The following is a 19,253-nucleotide window of genomic DNA, read 5'->3' as shown; positions in this document are numbered from 1 at the left end:
GCCGCCTTCAGATTAGACTACACACACACACATGCGCGTTTACACAACAGTAAACTGGAACACACCCAAGAGCACACAAGTAAGCAGCCATGCGAAGTTTGCGGGGGTAAACATAGCACGCACGTCCTCTTGTAAGCGTATAGCCGCCTGACTGGAACACACACAAGCGTGTAAACACACACACACACTGAAACTCCCATCCGTTGGGAGTATTGTTGGATTCTTCCTCTTCTGACGCCCGCCAGGCTCAGGAAAAGGAAATGCAGTCTTGTGTAACCTATCCAAGCAGAGATACAGAAAGAGAGAGGTTTTTTTTTTTTTTTTTTTTTTTTCGGATGGCGAATCCTCATGACGAATTCCGATCAATCCTGGTCTAGACGTGTCTTACCCGTGCAGTCCGTGGAGGCCAAAGTTGAGGTTTGCGTAAGACGTTGGCAGTTTTTCAAAAAACAAACTTGTCAGACAGTCTAGCACCGAAACAAAACAAAAAAAAATATTACAATGGCATTTTTAAGTTTGAACGCAGTCCATTTCGGGATGCTGGTCGATGTTCAACGTCTGATTTGTTTGAATTTCAAACCACTTTCTTCTATAATCAATATTGTCAATAAAAATACTGATGGTCCTTGGCGAGCAATTAACTATCTTACACGTGTAAGAATACATATTCTCCCCTCCAAATACCTCAAAATGTGGCTATTAATGGCTAAACCACTGGCAACAAAAGTGAGTACACTCCTTTGTGAAAATGTACATGTTGGGCAGATTTGTTACATTTTGGTTTTATTGCTCTTACACTGCCTCATACTGAGGATCTGGGGGAAAAAAGAATCATTGCTCAACATAACATGGTCTAATAAAACATTTGAAAAAAATGTAAGGGCTGTGCAGGACTCACTTTTTGTAAGATACTGTAGGTACCGGCGTAAAGCATCCATTTTCCCCCCTAACCAGTTTTGTAAATTCTGAAGTCAAAGTGATGCAAAACCTCAAGTTAAAAAGGTTTCGCTTTCATAACATTTTAAAACTTAGTTATTATTTGTTTTCTGCCATGGTTGTCAAACCAATTTTGCCCGTTTATTAGGGACGGGCATAATAACCGCCAACGGGGTTGCCTCGGTTTACGACAGAGTTCCGTTCGTGTGACTGCCAACGAATTTGCAAGGAAGTCCTAACATGTTGTTAACGATCACTATAGCCAATGCTAACCAGACATGGCAGAAGTATTGACACTCTGTAGGTAAGCAACGTAAAAATTAGACATACTTATTCAACTCCAAGTCAAAAAGTATAGACTCTGAAATGAAAATCTGAAATTCTCTTCCCTGTTTTTTCTGCCATATTGATCTTATTGATCGCAAGCAATCAAGATCTCAAGCACAGTTGGTTTTCCCCCTGTCCTTTTTTTTTTTTTTCACCGTTTCGTCATCCGCAGTGGTTGAAAAAGGTAAAGCATTGAAAGTACAAATATCTCTTTTCAAATGTAAGGGAGTAAATTGAAACTGAGGCAAAGTTGTAGAAGTGTGTCTCCTCTCAACAAACTCTGAAAAAGTTGTTTAGGTACTCTTTTTGCTCCTCCACTCGGGAATTAATGTACCGATTCACCGAGACCTGGCTTCTCCCTTTTAAGAGTTTATTCACATTTGAAAGCCCGCACGCAAACACCTACGCGTTAAAGCAAAGGCCATTAGCGCTAATGGTATACCTTGGACTGAGTGCCGATCATGAGTAGTTGTACAGAAGCGAGGACGTTATGCATTCAGTCATTGGGCCATTTGGTTACCTTTTCATTTTGCCTGAGTGCCGCTTTTTCAATGGTAATCTTGTTCATTACCTTGTTCGCTCTATTTGTAATTGTACAATCCAAGACAATAGAATCACTAGCTAATGTGCTAAAGGATGTGACTACGCAATGGTTTTACATTCACTTTCCCCTTTTTTTTTTTCTTTTTTACACTAAGTTCTTGCCGACTCTTTCCGAAAATGAGATATGCAAAACTGTCGATGTCTGAGGATAATGTTCACCATTTCAGTTTTCCTCATTTTTTTGCGGGTGGCTAAAACGGCGCAGCGTGCCGTAATTTTGAGTCGCCTCTCCGCGCACATCACAGAGAGAAGGTGGAAGAGAGAGGTAAAAATTGTAAAAAAAAAAAAAAAAAAAAGAACTAATAATAATAATTAATTAATTAAGTCTGACGTGACAGCCAGCGTGTGGACAGGGACTCCGCACTGGCGTGGCAGCTTTGGAGTGCCTCGTTGTTGCGGCGTGAAAAACCCCTTTAAATATTTTCATTTTTCTGTATTTTTGGTCACTGCAGTAAGTCCTCAAATTTCAAGGTGAAAGAATGACATTTACCTTATTTTTATTGCTGTTAAATGTCAAAATGGGTCAAATTGGACCTGAATTAGGGGTTAAAACTTGAATAAAATGAATTTTTGCTTTGAGCCGTATTGGAAAGCCATGTGAGCGACAACCTGCCTGCATTCAGCTTTCCAAAATGAGCCAACCGCCCGACACCACTTCACAAAAAATAAATAAACCCCAGAAATATTAACTGCTAAATTCCCCGCTGATGCTCACATGTCGGGACCATTTCCCCCCTCGAGGGTTATTTTTAGGACACTTCCCCCTCTCCCCTCATTTCCCCTGGTGTTTAGATGGTCTGGTCCCGACCAGAGGAAGAGGAGTGGCAGGGAGGGGAAATGTTGAACAATGACTTTATTAACAATGATGCCCGACACATGCAACACCAGGACTTAACTTTTTCGCTCCAACTCAGGATATACTGTAAAAGTTTTCCCACTTTGGATTTCAGTCTTTTCAAACTCCTTTTCTTTTCTTTTTTTACTGTGTGTATTTTGTCTCATCCAAATGGAAGTTTGCTAACAAGCGTCAAGCATGTTAATCCCAAGTGAGTATGTGTTTGAGTCATAATAGAATGTGTGTCTGTGATGACAGCTGCTTTTTAATAGGCCTCCACCAGATAAGCGGCTGATTGGTGTTTAATTGGCATCGTGAGCAGTAATTAATTCGAAGCCGATGCAGCCTTAGCTACTGTAAACGTGTCCTCTGTGAATGTCTGTTTGCCGATTATAGAGGGAGCTTTTTCTCTTCCGGCAAAAAAAAAAAAAAAATCACGTTAAAAAAAATGCAGAAATGTTGCTTGTATGGCTTGACTTTATGTCTTTAAAATAGAATCTAAAAAATCTTATTCGTGATTTTAATCCATGTTTTCCCCTTCATTTATGGAAAAATCAAATGACAATGACATTATCTTTTCCCAGCAAGTGATGTGAAACTAGCTGTTTCCCCTTTTGATATAACGGGTATGTAAACACGATATTTAACGACTTAACATTTTAAATGTTCAACAATTCAACACCATAAAATTTTCGGCTCAAACTGCATGTTTGCTGTCAACATCAGCAAAATATTTGAGGCCTGGAAGCACGTACCTCGGGTCCAAAGTTTCAAACACGTGGATAAACGTCAAAGCTTTTTCTACATACAAATGGGCACCATTTCTTTGGCAATGTTGAGCACGAACGACTCAGTTAAGAATTATCATATACTGATTTTATATACTGTACAGTGTTGTGTAGTACGCAAAGTATTGTCAAATTCACAACAACGTAAAAAATTACTCCTGCCTATATTCTGTTTTTTTTATTGTTAGTTTTTGGGGGTTTTTTTCGATAGGGTCGCTATACAGGTTGGAAATGTCGCTAAACATAATTTCAAAATAGCCAATTTGGTAGCACTAACTGCTTTTGTAAACTAGCTCCACTTTGTTAAACTGACACATATTTTAATTAAACATTGTTTTTATTAAACATTGTACATTTATACACCAAAAATATTCATCCAAACCATATAGTTTGTTTTACAAAAGTCTGCTATTTTAATGCTAACATACAATGAGAAATACCACAGACAGGCTAACAGAAATTAGCATCGATGTTGTGGTAATTATAAACTCGAATAACTGATAACTTAACACACTCGTAGCAGCAACAAACAAAGCATACAACAATACTCGCATGCATATATTCTCTCGGTTGGGGACATTCTCTGCCGCTTCTTCTTGGTTCTTAATTACGCTGTATTTTTTTCCAGTCCACCTCAATGCTGCCCCGGATGTTGTGGCACAACGTGGTACTACATGTGAAGGCACACAACACTGATTTCTGACTTGTCTGTATACTGTAAAATCCAAAAAAGACAATTGCCTAAAAATTATGCGATAAAAGTGGGGACGCAAACAAGAACCATGATATAGTGGGGGGTTGTCTGTAAGTCATACAATCGATTTCATTTTATTATTGTTATCGGCGCATTTTTCTGACATCAGGATAATAATTTTGTGTACATTTGTACAGGAAATGTGGATTCCTAAGTGTTGCTTTTCAGGGGAGTTCAACTTCCCTTGTGAACTACAGACGTATCACCTACTTAGCTCTTGTTTTTTTCTCGTCAGTGGCTTATCCGTGTCGACATTTTGACTCTTTGTGCTGTGTTCCTGTCAGCTTCAGTCATGAACATACTTGATCATGTTTACAGCGAAGCGCTACAAATCCAAAAGGAAATCAAGAACACGCCGCATCACAATTTGTTTGTTTGAAAAAAAAAAAATAATAATCCCCAGCCGTCGCTCCAATTTGCTTCACCTTAACTTGGGAGGGTTTATCCCAACTCATTAAAGCTCTGCGCGGAACTACAAACTTTTTTGGGTGCGAGGGGGTTCGGGGAGGGGGGAATTCAGAGGAACTGTCTTTCCGCTGGAGTGTACTTTGAGTGTTGTTAGTAACGGATGGCAACAAGAGTGCTGGCACTCGCTCATAATGCAGATGTACCTAACTTGCGGAAGCTTCCATGTGAAATTTTATTATTTTAACCTGTCTGATTTGGCAGTTTAAGATGGGTACAAACATACGATAAGCATTTTTTACCCCTTCCATTCAAAGTCAGGAAAGGCCTGGTTGTCAAATGTCGCTAAAAGATGATCCTTAGTGATTATCCTACGGTGTGAGATGTGTTACCAGATTGTCGGTGGAGATATCGTTATGTGTGTGGTGTGCTGTGTTGGTCATCTCATGTACACCACAAAATCAGACCAGCAATATTTCCATTTGTGGACATGATCATAACCTTGACGGACTCAGAGGCCCTTATGGATGATGAGAAACTTAAATTTCCAATTAATATTCAGGGTTTTAAAGCTAATCACCAACTGTTAAATGCCAAAAGATTACTGCGCAGTCGTTACCTGTGAAACCCTGATTTCATCTTAATTCTTTCAGCATATAGAATCTTTAAAGACTCTTTAAACAAGATGTCCTTGGACAAGAGACATATAAAATAAAAAATTAAAAAAAAAAAAGCTCTTTGCTCTCGCTTTTGCATTCTGTTTTGGCTTAAAGATAGGACAAGAGGTTGCAGCGAATATCGGAGATTATTTCAGTGCAGGGTAGGGTGTTATCATTAAAAAAAGATGGAGCCAAAAGGTTAATTAAGAGGTTTTTTTGCGTGTTACTCTATACATAATGTGATTACAATTTCCCTCGGGTAATTACGAAATGGTGTGGGGGGGTGGGGTGAGGGGTTTGGAGGGGGGACATCTGTGAGCACACAAGCAAAGTACAACAACAACAAGTACTTCTGGCTCGGTTTAGTCCACTCATAATAAATACATTTACAACGCAAAGATTGCACTCCTTTATTAGGAATCATAGAATCGGTGTTTAGTATTCTTCTGATACTCGTTTATTAAATCAATTTTCCATCCTGAAATGAATTTCAAATGCACAGTACTGAAATGTAAAATATAAATATACACACATAAGAAAAGAGAATAGTAAAGAAACAAACTGTTTTTATCAAGTGAAATTAAGCCGAAAGTCGCACACACTATAGTATTCTTCTGTTGATGTGTACCTTTAAGGGGCGTGGCCTAGTGAGTGACATCAGGAGCTCTGATTCTAGCTCAGGTTGGCTACCACACGATAAGCATCTGTTCCATGTTCCTTGCGAGTGTTTTCATTTTGTATTTGTGTGTTAGACTGTTTGTCCAGTTCAATAAACGACTGAAAGTGCAGCGGAAACTGTGGCTGTCTTTGCCCACACAACTTTAATTGTATTTTTTTTCACTCCACTCGAGTGCTAGTGTGTCTGACGCTTGCTAGTACATCAAATGTTGGCCCACAACACAAAGCAAAAAAAACAACAACAAAAAACTCATAGGTCAAGATTCCACCGTATCTCTTTGGTGAGTTTTCTGGGGAGAAGACTTTGAAGAAGTATCCTGGTCTATGCTAATGCTAGCCAACTCGATAATGGCTGAAGGACATCAGGGCAACTAGCGAACAAGCGATAAGGAGATCAAACCCGGCCCAGGGAGGTGCGATACTGTCAGAATAAGCGCGCAATTGTCATCTGACAGCAAGTTACGTAAGCGGGGGGAAATGGAAATGGACAGAAATAGAAAAGCAGGAGAGCGGGTAGCTTGAAAATGACGCTAATTCACGCCTGACCTAATTAGCGTGTGGAGGTTTTAAGCCCGGGGCGAGGAAAAAAAACACTCCACACCTGTCAGAAACAACATTTACTGTAAAGCCGGGCCTTGGCGTTCAATCGTCAAACCGCCTCGACTCCGTGTTTATGTAAGCGATGCTATCTGCCGAGCTCCCGTTTGGCTATTCCCGCGGTCGGTAAAGGCCTTTTCCTTTTTCCGAATGACTGTGTGTCGAAGGAAGTTGTGGTGTGGCCCCTCTGGGCTCAGATAAGAGATTTGGATGTCCGATTAAGCGGGACCCCGCCTTGCTAGGCGAGTGTCATAACATGTTGGAAAGCTACCATTTAGTTTTTTGCCCATAGCTTTGACGAGGACCTTAGGAACATCAGCAAGGAAACGTGTGCAAATGTCAGATTTCCCATTAGCACCTCTTGCACTTGTTCTCATCCAACTACGTTAAGTTTATAAGCGACAGACAAGTGTGAGTCTTAACAGTTTTGTCATCTCTGGACTAGTTGAATTTCCAGCTTCATTGTCAACATCAAATAACTCGACTGCATATCATCGACTATGTGTCATCGGACGTCAGGAAAGCACACAGGCAAATCCTTCCGGGCGGTCGCGTTCGTTCTTTCGCTTCCATTTCATCTGACATTTGACATGTGAGTGCTGAATTTCACCTTTTTTATCCCTCAGTGAACTACTCGCAAGTGTAGTAAGTGTTCAGCTTGAAGATCAGGAACTCGCTGGAGAGTATCTAAAAGGGACTTTTGAATTTTAAACGACGAGGAAACACATCCAGCAACTAATAGCTCTTCTCCTTGTCATTTTTGTTGTGGTGAATGTCTCAGCTGAACCACCTTGACCACACACGGATTTGTGATCGTAATTATTAACCGGTTTCAAAATTGAAGATTGTAGACGTCGACCAGTTTCTGAACATATCGTGGAGGGGGAAAGAAAAAAATCACTCTTCACACACTCTAAACCACAAAATAGTCACTTAGGGTAATCCTTTCGAGACATTCGATAATCGGGGCTTTGGATGAATTTGATCATGAAGAAGGAAAAATGCTCGCGTAGGGCCCGATTTTAACATTTACGATTGTCGGCCTCAACTGTTTTAGTAGATCGGGGAGGAAAAAAATCCACCAGATCCAATGCTAGAAGCTGCTCCCTCAGGATAACCTTTCAGACACATACGAAAAGATGCCAGGGAGGGAAAATGCTCCAATTGGGCACAATTGTCGGTATGTGTGTACACCGCTACAGACCATCGAAAATGTTGCTAGTCTAGTTTTCCCTGCTCGTTTCTTCCAAAAAAAGTGCTTCAACATGTGACGCTCGGGGTTGCAACCCTTTTTCTCTGCGGTAGTGGCGGTTTAGTAGGGGATAAAAGTGGCTTGTTAAGACCAGGGCTGTAACACCCACATATCCCTTGGATTTCCACGAACACGTGCGACCTGATCGGCCAGCACACTTGATCCCGTTTCAAGCTCAAATGTCACATCTCCGTCATAAGGCCCCCCGAAATAGGCTCAGTTGTTCGGCCAGAGGGCTTGTTTTACTGGTCAGGATAATATCGTGCCATATTTCCTCATTGCGTTTATTCACTCACCTGTACCAGAGTAGAGTACCAGACGTCTGTTTGGGGTATGGCCCGGCTACATTTGCCCCTTTTCACACTGCATTCCTGGTAAATTGGCATAGCATCAGAGTTGGCATTTATTTGTCGGAAAATTCACATATGACTTCCACCCCATCCCGCATCGGTACCTTACACACAGGACAGCGAGCCTGAAGAAGCCATGAAAATGAGAGAAAGAAAGAAAGAAAAGTAGGCTCGAGTTTATGCACGACCCTAATGAGGACAAACGCTACAGAAAAAGGACGGATGCTTGAAGCTGGGAAAATATTTTGTCTCATTTTGCACCGTACTGTATTTGCGCTTGATTGAATGTAATTTCAATTCTCACTGTCCAAGTGGACCGAGTTCGCTGCCCCACTCTCAGCCAGTCAGCTGTCATTAAAATTGTCACAGATAATTAATTGCCAGCATGCGCCCCCAGGTCATTTTCAACGCAATTGGAATCAAAGCTAATAAAGAGACAGCTGATTAAGTGCAAATATTTGTACTCTTAAAGCCACCAGAGCGTGAAGGGATTGCCATTGACTCAAAAGTTGTTTTTTTTTTTTTTTCTTTGTAGAGATCGAAGCCAAGGAGGCCTGCGATTGGCTACGAGCGGCCGGCTTCCCTCAGTACACGCAGTTGTACAAAGGTAAATAACTCAAATCATCCCATGTGTATTTATATCTTGAAGGATCATTGAGGCAAGCCCTCATTTTCAATGACGAATCAATGCAATCAAAAAGAAAAATAGTATTTCTTAAATGGTACATGGTAACAATTATGCTGAGTTTGAGTGACTGCAGTAATCGAGTATTCCAAGAGGATGTAGCGGAAAAACTGAAAGCGGTTTTACCGAGTTCAGTCTCTGTCCAGGTAACTTTGAGCAATAAACGGTCACTTTTATGTTGAGTGGTCGTTCAGAGATCAGTTTAATAAAGTGCTGATGTACAGTGGCAAGTTGCTTTTCAAGACTATGTAAATGAAAGATGAGCGAGTGCATATTTCACGTCGAGCCCAATGGTTTTCGTGTGGAGACATGCTTGGAGACAATGTCACCATAATCCGAAACTGACTGACTGCTTCCGACAACCATTTTCTAAACAACGGGGGAAATGTGTTTTTCTGGTATAAATCTAAAAAAAAAACATGTTTCTTTAGTTGACTTGAATATATTTGTAATATTTATATTTTAATATTTGTAATCTGTGACTTTTTCTTGTTTGCATAGTGATGGATTCTTTGCAATGGTTCTTGCTCCTAAGAATATAATGTATTTGTTCTTATCTGCATTAATGATCAGTTTCAAGTTGCAAAGTTATTGTTGTAGTGTGTTAAAAGCTTGCTGGAGGAACGTGAACAGGACCCAGTATTGAGACTTGTGGAACATCCTTGGTTAATAGCAAGAAAGTAGATCAAATCTTAACCAGAGTCACACATTGCTATCATTGGAATAGATCATTTTGAAACCAGTTAGTGGACAGCAACATCTGTCAGTATTTATAGCAGCAGAGCTTGGTCAACTCCGATACGACTGCTGAGGAAATCCCAAAAGTAAACTTGATGTGTTTACGTATAAGACTGCAGGTTCCCAATCGACGTGGAGCTCGCGAAGAAGGATCACTACTTCCTTGATAAGGATGCTCTGGATTCCCTCTGCAGGTGAGACAATTGGGTATTTTTTGCTTGCAAATGCTGCTGTTTGTCCTTTGGGACACCATGTCAGACCCTGGCAGCAGTTGATAATTACACACCACACAGAAAGCGTCTAATGCCACTTTGGGAGTCCTTGAACCACTTTGCAAGTCGCAGCCACTTTCCCTGTTCGGCTTTAATGAGATTTGGACGGCAGCTCACACTTTAGCTCTCTCCGGGCTGCAAAGTTGTGTTTTGGCGCGATGTCACGGTAGAATAAAAGTGCTAGAAAAGTCATGATACAATTCCTGCCGGGAACGAAACAACCGGCTAATGACTGGAGCTAAGAAAAGTTGTGCTCACAGATAGCAAATTCATTGAAGGGAAAATAAAACCAATAACTATCGATGTAGCAGTGGTTGGAAATAACAAAGTACAAATACAGAGTACTTTGTTACTGTATGGGGACTTTATAGTTTATAGGGAGAATATATATATATATATATATATATATATATATATATATATATATATATATATATATATACACACTGCCCTGCGATTGGCTGGCAACCAGTTCAGGGTGAACCCGCCTCCTGCCCGATGATAGCTGGGATAGGCTCCAGCGCTCCCGCGACCCTGGTGAGGAGAAGCGGCTCAGAAAATGGATGGATGCATATATATATATATATATATATATATATATATATATATATATATATATATATATATACATGAAAATATATAGGAAAAGGAAAACTTTGATTTAAAACAAAAAAAAAAAACACAAGCTTTCAGGTTAGTAGTTAACAATCATAATCATAGTTTTTTGATGATTTTGTTGTTGCTGTTAGGTTGAAAATGGTGTAGCGCTAAACAAAATTTGAAACCTTTTTGTTTGTTTGTTTGTTTTGCTAGCTATCTAGCTAATGTAGTGCTTCTTCAGTCCTTCCCTGGTGACCAGAATCTCCAATGTATTGTATCACTTTTTTTCTTTGCAGGCGACTGATCACATTGAACAAATGTGCAGAGATGAGGTTCGACCTGCCAAAAGCCAAACATCAAGTGAGTTGTTGAGAGGGTGAAGAAAAGAGTAATTCAAATGTGACAGCTGATACTCGTATCACTAGTGTGCAATAGCATCGCACCGTGGAATCTACTTGTTATGCATCATTTAGTTCGTAGGGATGATTCAGTCGGTTGGTGTTTGAAAGCTTCTCTTTTGAGGAAGGATTTGCAACAAAAACTGGTTAATTACTGTTTGTAGTGAATTTGTGAGTAGCTGTATGTGAATATTGTACAATTACGGTGTCGTCTTTCAGGGCGATGAAGACTTAATCGAGGACGATTTCTGCGCCATCAGCCCCAGGTGGATCCACGACAGGCGGATGCAACAATGGCGGCGCCTGGACTCCTCTACGGACCTTCTGCACTTATCCGACACCTTAAACTCCCCTCAGGACGTGTCTTTGTGTGACCACCGGAATGGCCGAGACCACCATGACATCTGCTCCATCCGCAGTTCAAGTAGCACTGACAGCGAAGGTCAAAACCAGAAGAGTCAGAGAGAAAATGTCGACCCTAACAGAAGCGCCACGGATGATCAGACTACCAGCCGGAGCTCGTCACGCTGCTCCTCCTCCAACAAGACTCCGTCCCTGGACATCTCGTTCAGCGGACCCCCATCCCCTGGAGGCGAAAGCGGTGGAGGATCGTCCACCATGAGTCTGGAAACCTACGTCATTGATAAACCGCCCCGCAAGAAGGGGACCAGCCTTCTGAAGAAGATGGAGAAACTGAGGTTGAAAGGGACAACGGGCCTCCTCTCTGCACCAAGGAACCATGCAAGTCTGGCTGGGGTGGTCCGAGGCCCTGCGGGGGAAAGGGGCCCCTCGAGGTATGGATCGTTCAATTGATTACTTGGCATTGACTTTTAGGTGTTCGTGAATTGGGGTTCCACTGTAGTGAAGTAGGAAATATTTCTAGGGCATAAAATATGAAACATTAAACAATCTAACTAAAAACAGTAACAGCATTAATCACTGCCATTGACGGCTTTAGAAATCAAATATCCACGTTAACTGGGAAGGCTGGCAGTGAATGAGTTAAGACAAGGTGACGTGGTGTTCCTCTGGGCTCCTTTCTCGATCTACTCTTTTTTTTTTCTTTGTTACAGAATCATACAATCAAACAAAAACTAGAAATGTTGTCACTCACCTCACACTGCACATATTTACTGCCTGCGATACTAAGTGTAAGCTAACCAAGCTAACGTTTGTAACGTCAGAGGACGCCCTGTATTGACATTTAACGTTTGTTTGGTTCATACATGTACTTCCTAGCTGTGCATCTTCATCGCCCTCGTCCCCACATGCCATGAGCAGCAGCAGCAGCAACAGCCACTCGGAGAGCAGCAGCGCGGTCAGCACGCCGAGCCCAGTCACACGGGTGCGGAGTAACTGCAAACGCACCGAAACGGGCGAGGGAGTGACCCTGCACAATAACAACCACACAGGCACCATGGTGTGTATAAAACTCTTGATTGAAGAAGCCTAGAGATAAATGGAAATTATCACTTAATCAGTGGGGATTGCTTATCAGACCCTTGTCATTTTGTGTTTTTCTTCCCAATGTCTTAAAGGAGACATAGCAATTTTTTTTACAACTTCAAACACTCTCCAAGTGTCTTAGTGCAAGGTGTCTGACATTCATACAGCACACTTAAGATTCGCTTGTTTCACTTTATTCGAAATCGCTTGGGTTTTTTTGGTGGGTGGGAACCGCCTTCTGTCTTATGCTAATGAAGACTTTCATCACCATGACAAAATCAAGTGGCTTATTTTGGTGATATTGGAAACTTCTGGAGGCACTGAGACTCACTCCAGATCTTGAAACGTTCAACTCGCTGTGTCCATAAAGCAAATTAATTGCTGTTGCGCGAAGCCACCACTGGCTAATTTAACCATATCCCTCTCCCATAAAGCTATTTGATTGTATTGTCACTCATGGAGGCACCACGTCTTCACCTGCCAAGTCATGGGCGAAGAAACTTGGTGTTGGGGCGGTTATTCTGTCAATTTTCTTCAGGATTGTGAGGACACCGGTGAATAATGCTTCCGACCTTTCGCTCACAGACACATTTTCAGAAATAGGCAGCTAACAAAGAGAGAACCAATTACTTTTAGACAAGTAATTTTCCATAATATGGCCCTTTTGATTTTGACTTCTCCCCTTCGTTTACCATCTCAGGACTACACGGACCAGATCAACAACAACAACAACAACAACATCAGCCACGACAGCTTACTCTTTCACATCCCCCATGGCCACAAACCGGGCACCTTTCCCACCTCCCTCGCCCACAAAAACGCCCTCTTGTCCCCCATCATGGACCAGTCCTCCGTCAACTGGCGGACGGGCAGCTTCCACGGTTACCAGGGGCGACGCAGTGGCCGCCGAGGCGCGTCGTCACTCGCGGCCTCGCCGAGCCCGCCGGACCACCGCCTGAGCATCTACGATAATGTGCTGGACGACCAGCAACTGTCTGAAGGCGAAGGTGGCAGCGGGGGCAGTGTTAGCGATGCGGAGAGGATGGGAGATGAGGTGGGTACATTTCCTATATTGATTGCCTTTTATAAGAGGGTGATATCTTGGGGGGGATTCCCACCGGGTCCCGCAGGGTTCCCGTAGGATGGGAGTGAATTTCACTTTTAATCACAGGATTGGGCAGGACTGGGTGCTAAAGTCACCAGGAGTGGACAGGAGTGGAAACCATGATGGGAATGGAAACCATCTACTCCCGGTGACTTTCAAGATATTAATAAAAACAGAGCAGGATTGACTGGGAGTACAAAAAAATCAAAACAAAGGGAGGGGAGGCTGAGAGTGGGGTTCTGTAAAATGTTGTCTTGGGATTGTGATGGAATGGGATCAACCTCTGTCAGAATGGGAGGGAGCGTGACAGCCTCAAGTCTGGAACATATCCCCTGCCATAAATGGGCGTTCACTATACACCAAAGAAAGCTTTTGATTGCCATTAAAGTTGTTCATATGACCTCATTCTTTGGGTCGCTCAGGTAACTCGACTGTTGGGTGGCGAGGACGTTTTCTCGGCTCTGGATACAGTTTTGGAAAGGATCAACGACCTGCAGCGACTGGTGTCCACCTGGACCGAGAGTCTATCCGAAGACGACAGTCAGCGAGATTCCTCCTCCGCCTCTTCTTCGACGTCCTCCTGCTCCCACGACTCCCCTGCCAACGGTTCCGCCGCCGCCTCTCCCTGCCCTTCCTCCCCTGCCCACATCCACCTGGAGGTGCAGCATTCAGAGGAAGAGGAGGAGGAGGAGGACGTGGGGGAGGAAAGCTGTGAGAAGTCCTCGGTGAGCGAAGACGAGTCCAAGACCAGATCGCCGCAAGACAACAGCAGGTGAGCAACCAGAAATTTCTCAGAGACAAGAATTTAGCTCAGTCGGGATCGACCCATTTCTCCCTAATAATCATTGTGCTTTATAATACACTTAAACTTGACAGCTCCTCAGTATGGCACTAACATTAGTCATTCTTTGCAGAGGATAAAGAATATATGACATTGAGCACAGTTATGTAGACTGTCTGCGCATGTCGCTGCACCGTTTGAGTTCAAATATCCGTTGCTTAAAGGTTTAAAATACAGTAGGAAGCTAGTTAGCCCATCGATATTACAACAATTCTAAATCTTCTAAAAACTGCTACTTTAACACACATGGAGCACCTACACAACAGAGCACGCTCGCGGGCATATATACTATCATTCTAAAGTATATATATATAATACGATAATAATATTTGGTATGGTATTTTTTTCGAATTTCCAGCCGAGTGAGCCAGCATCTGCACTGGTCCAGTGAGCAGAGCCTGCCCTCCCTGCCAGCCAGTCCGGGTGTGGAGAACCAGTCCGTCTCCCAGTTCGCGCTCCTTCAGAAGTTGGCCCTGCTCAAACTCACCGCCCTGATGGACAAACACTCGCCATCCAGCAAGCAAGGCTGGAACTGGTAAGGCCGCCGTAGAGGAATCGGCAGCAGAGGTTGAATCAAAAGAGCATGTTTGATGATAAACAAAACGTCATTGCGAAGCGCCGTTATTTGCTGGTGCGTGGGCAAAAACGGTCAATATTTTAGGCAGCCTATTTTGAAAAGTCATTTATTATTCACGGCTCAAGTGCAGCCCGGGTCCTCGGCAGTAAAATTACTGTAAGTAGCAACATATTTTTTCCGAGCGGGAAATTATTGAAAAATCACACCCCGGAGATATTATACAGTGATAAAGTAGAATAATCTGGAGCTGTTTTTACCCATGAGTAATATTTGCTTTTCAGGAAGTGTTCCTTCCTTTTTATGAATAATTGGTCAGCAGTGTCTTATGTCCTAATGTAAACAGATTGTTTTAATTAACCCGCAGCTAATTGGAAAGCGCCAGACAATTTAAGTTGTCTTGGCAGAAAATTGTAAATTAATCTGTTTTTTGAGTGACCAATTATTTTTTGAATCCATTATTGAGTCAAGCGATTGTTAGAAGGTGAGAGACCACAAGGAAAAACTTACTGCTGATATATTGTACCTCACAAAAGTGCGTACACCCCTCAGATTGTTGTAAATGTTTTCGCACAAAATACTGACAATTGGAACATTTTCTCTTAGAGGTGTACTCATTTTTGTTGCCTGTGGTCTGCATATTAATGGCTGTGAGCCAAGTTATTTTTGAGGGGACATTTTGAGGGGTGTAATTTCTTCAGTGTTGTCCCGTAAGAAAAGATAACAAAACAAAAAAATCACATGTAGTACCAAGACTGATCTGTGAGAGGCAGCATGGTGCCACAGCACATCCAGACTGATTAAAAAAAGAAAGAAAGAGAGTCGTAAAAGTAAAGAAGAAATAGACGTGTAGTTTCTCGTATGGATTTGCCATCGGAAATATTGAACATATTTAACATTTCCGATTGTTGGCCTAAATTTTTTTTTCTATAAGCAGATTGGGAGGAAACACCACTGAACACACTACAAACTAGATAGAAGATAATCGCTCAGTATAATATTTTTTGTGACATCCGATAATCGGGCCTTTGCTGACTGAAAATGCTCAAATTTGGCCCAATCGTCGGGAAATGCGTACGCTGCTTTAAGACAAGTCGACTTTGATGTCGTGTTTATTTATATCGATGTTCATCACAGGAGAATCTCAAACGGCTTAACTCGCTCGCAAAGATCAAATACACCCACGAAAAAAGAAGAACGGAATCACAGATTGAGTAGAGGGATACAGCTTCCAGGATGATCAGGCTGCAATGGCTGCCAAGTGCGCAACGTTAATCACATGACGTATACTAGGTCAGATTAGCCACGCCTCTCCGGCAAAGAGGAAGTAGAAAGGCAGCAGTAAAATTTGCCATTTGGCATTTATGATTGGCGTTCCCAATTTTTTGCCTGAGCAGCTCAGAGAGGGGGAAAAAAAATCACCCTTAAGACACCCAACGCCACAAGATAATCGCACTGGATAATCGCTTAGCGGCGTAGGAAAATTGGTCGAGGAAGGGAAAATGCTCAAATTCGGAAAAGTCTAAAAGTTCCTTTTTTTATACCAGGATTTCACAAGGAGGCAAGCGTTGTAATTGCCTGCATCATTAAGGCAAACATAATAGTAATAATAATAATAATCATCATCATCAAAAGTTGTCTTTTTAGGAATACAGCCTATTCTGGGTGGAGGCTCATTTTTTCCGCTTTGCTTCTCAGAGGCGTTCTCAGATTCACAGGAAATGATGGTGATGTCATGAAAAGGGAGCTGGAAGGCTCTCATAACAGGATGACGAACCCAGTGAGAGCTTCGTTAGTGATTAGGAAAAAAAAAATGTCCTGAAATGTCCCAGTCTTTGATCCTGTTCCATGATTTCCCTGCGCCTGCCTGCATGATTGTTTGGTTTTTTTTCCCAAGCTGGACACATTCGACCACCAGGGACACACACGCACAAAAAGTGTTCATTTGGCTCTTCCATCAAAGGAAACTCGTTTGGCCATGTTGAGGATTTAGACAGTTTCCTGTGCTCCTGTCCAAGCTGTTTGATGGCCTCCTAAAAAAAAAAATACAAATAAAACTCAGAGCACCAGCAGATCTCAGGATCATCTGTGTGGCCTGAAGGATGCGAAACCGTTCCTGAGGATCACCGAGGCCACGCGGGCACAAGCAACGGTGGCAAGTCGAATTTGTGGAGAAGAAAGTCAAAAATGACTCGAATAGAGTCGACATTGAAGACAAAAAAGATTTTTATTTTACGAAAATAAAGTCGTACTATTACGAGAAGAGTCCTAACTTTATGAGGATACAAATTCTAATTTTCTATGCCAAAATATTAAAAGGTGAGAAAAAATGCACAATTTCCTGAGAGGTTTTTTTTTTTTTTTGCATGTATAAAGTTGTAATAGCATGGAAAAAATATTGTAAACTTATGCAGAAAAAAAATGGAATATGAGGAGCATTTGGAATGTGTAAGTGAATACAATTTTACTGTCATGATTGGAAAAGTCTTAATTTTACAAGAAAAACAAAAGAATACTAAAGTGTCGCAATTTTATGTAATTCATGTCGAGAAATTACAAAATTGCAATATTCATGACACTGAAATAGTGCTACACATGAATCAAGTCTTAATTTTATGGCAAAAAAAAAAAAAGTCGTACATGTATGGGAATGAAATTGTACTATTATGAGAAAAGTCCTGATTTTATAAGAAAAAAAATCTTCATTTTGCATGCCAAAATCCAACTTTTCTATTTCAAGAAAAAAGTCATAATTGTACATAGTATTATATGCGAATAATGCTATAATTTTATGGTAGGAAAAAAAAAGCAGAATATGAATAGCAAGAAAGCTGAAATACAGCAGAATACATTCTTACTATAGTAAGTAGTAGTTGTAATTTTTCACACAAAAAATGTCATTTTTTTACGAGTATTCAATCCTATTATAAAGAGGAAAAGGCTTAGTTTTCTGAGAAAGATGTGATTTTAGACCAAAAAAACTCATAATAATATTATATTTGGAAAAAAATCATAGTTTTATGCAAATTACATGATTTTATAAGTAAGAAAAAATGTCATTTTCACGAGAATTCTTTTTCCTATTAAGACAAAAAAAGTCAACTAATATATAATCATTTTACATGAAAGACAGCAAAGTCTTTATATTATTAAAACAAAGTCATCCTTTTATTCTCTGTCCTGCGAAAATGCTGAATTTTATAAGCAAAAAGTTAACATATTCCAAAGAAAAATATTGACGAGAATAAAATTTAAAAAAATTGTTGAATGAGCAAAAACCTCCATCAGAGTAGTTTTATATAAGAGAAGACAATGGTCACTTGAAGAGAATGAAGTCGTAACCACGTCGGCGTTTTCGCCCACAGGTGCGTTCCGAAGCCGTCGGTGCGGAAGGGCAAGACGTCGCCAGTCAAGGCCAGACGGGTTTTCGGCCTTCCTCTTCTAGACAACGTGCAGCGGACCGGAGAGCCGCTCCCTCCCGCCGTCCTCAAGGCGCTCGTTTACCTCAGGACGCAATGTCTGGACCAAGTGAGCCCCCTTCAAAAATCCTATTTTGGAAAGTTGTCATCGACGGCGTCGAAACTCATTGAAACCGCGCCCGATTTCAGGTGGGTCTTTTCCGGAAGTCGGGCTCGAAGTCTCGAATCCAGTACCTGCGCGAGATGCTGGAGTCCGACCCCGACGGCGTCTCGTACGACGGTCAGTCGGCTTTCGACGTGGCCGACTTGGTGAAGCAGTACTTCCGGGACCTGCCCGAGCCCGTCTTCACCTTCAACATGTGCGAGTCCTTCCTCCACATTTACCAATGTGAGGAGCGCTTTTTCAAGCACGTCACATTTAAACATCTCATTTTTTCATAAGAAAGAAATACATTCAAAAAGGAAAAAAAAAAAACAAGTAATGATGAGAAAGAACATTTTACGAAAAAGAAAATAGATATTCTGAATTTTTACCAGAGTACAAGTGTAACATTTCAGGAAAAAGTCAACATTTGACATGAATAAAGTTCGTATTTCTTGCCAAAAAAAAAAAAAAAAATGTGAGGAAATATCCAGGAACACAGATGTGATTTTTTACGACAAAATTGTAATGGTATAAAGTCAAACGTTTTGAGTGGATAAAGTTATCTTTTTTTCTTTTTTTTTTCTCAGAAAAACGTAGATAAGGTTGTCATTTTTACTAGAATACAAATATAATATGAGAAGTCTGAATTTTACATGACTCAAGTTTTTATTTCAGGCAAAAAAAAAAAAAAAAAAAGAAATTGTGGAAAAATTCAGAATATTAGGATGAACAAAGTTGTAATTTCTTATGACAAAGTTGTAATATTACAAGAAAAAGTCTAACGTTGTTTTATGAGGGAAAAATGTACATAACATCATAATTATATGAGAAAATAATCATAAAATC

General features: G+C 41.2%; 1 protein-coding gene across 1 annotated transcript in view; it reads left to right on the top strand.

The window, feature by feature from the left end:
• The first annotated feature begins 2,675 nt into the window (after window positions 1–2,675).
• The window catches only part of si:dkeyp-23e4.3 (rho GTPase-activating protein 7), a 22,635-nt gene continuing 6,057 nt past the window's right edge, over window positions 2,676–19,253 (top strand). The window contains exons 1-11 of the mRNA XM_061702048.1: window positions 2,676–2,912; window positions 8,720–8,791; window positions 9,720–9,801; window positions 10,776–10,839; window positions 11,097–11,671; window positions 12,117–12,297; window positions 13,024–13,377; window positions 13,851–14,200; window positions 14,628–14,804; window positions 18,209–18,371; window positions 18,452–18,650. Of these exons, the coding sequence (XP_061558032.1) occupies window positions 2,900–2,912; window positions 8,720–8,791; window positions 9,720–9,801; window positions 10,776–10,839; window positions 11,097–11,671; window positions 12,117–12,297; window positions 13,024–13,377; window positions 13,851–14,200; window positions 14,628–14,804; window positions 18,209–18,371; window positions 18,452–18,650 (2,230 nt within the window). The 5' untranslated portion in view covers window positions 2,676–2,899. The remainder of the gene's footprint in view (window positions 2,913–8,719; window positions 8,792–9,719; window positions 9,802–10,775; window positions 10,840–11,096; window positions 11,672–12,116; window positions 12,298–13,023; window positions 13,378–13,850; window positions 14,201–14,627; window positions 14,805–18,208; window positions 18,372–18,451; window positions 18,651–19,253) is intronic.

The sequence above is a fragment of the Phycodurus eques genome, chromosome 17 (assembly GCF_024500275.1).
Source record: "Phycodurus eques isolate BA_2022a chromosome 17, UOR_Pequ_1.1, whole genome shotgun sequence".
Classification (NCBI taxonomy): domain Eukaryota; kingdom Metazoa; phylum Chordata; class Actinopteri; order Syngnathiformes; family Syngnathidae; genus Phycodurus; species Phycodurus eques.
This window is presented reverse-complemented; position numbering and strand designations above follow the sequence as displayed.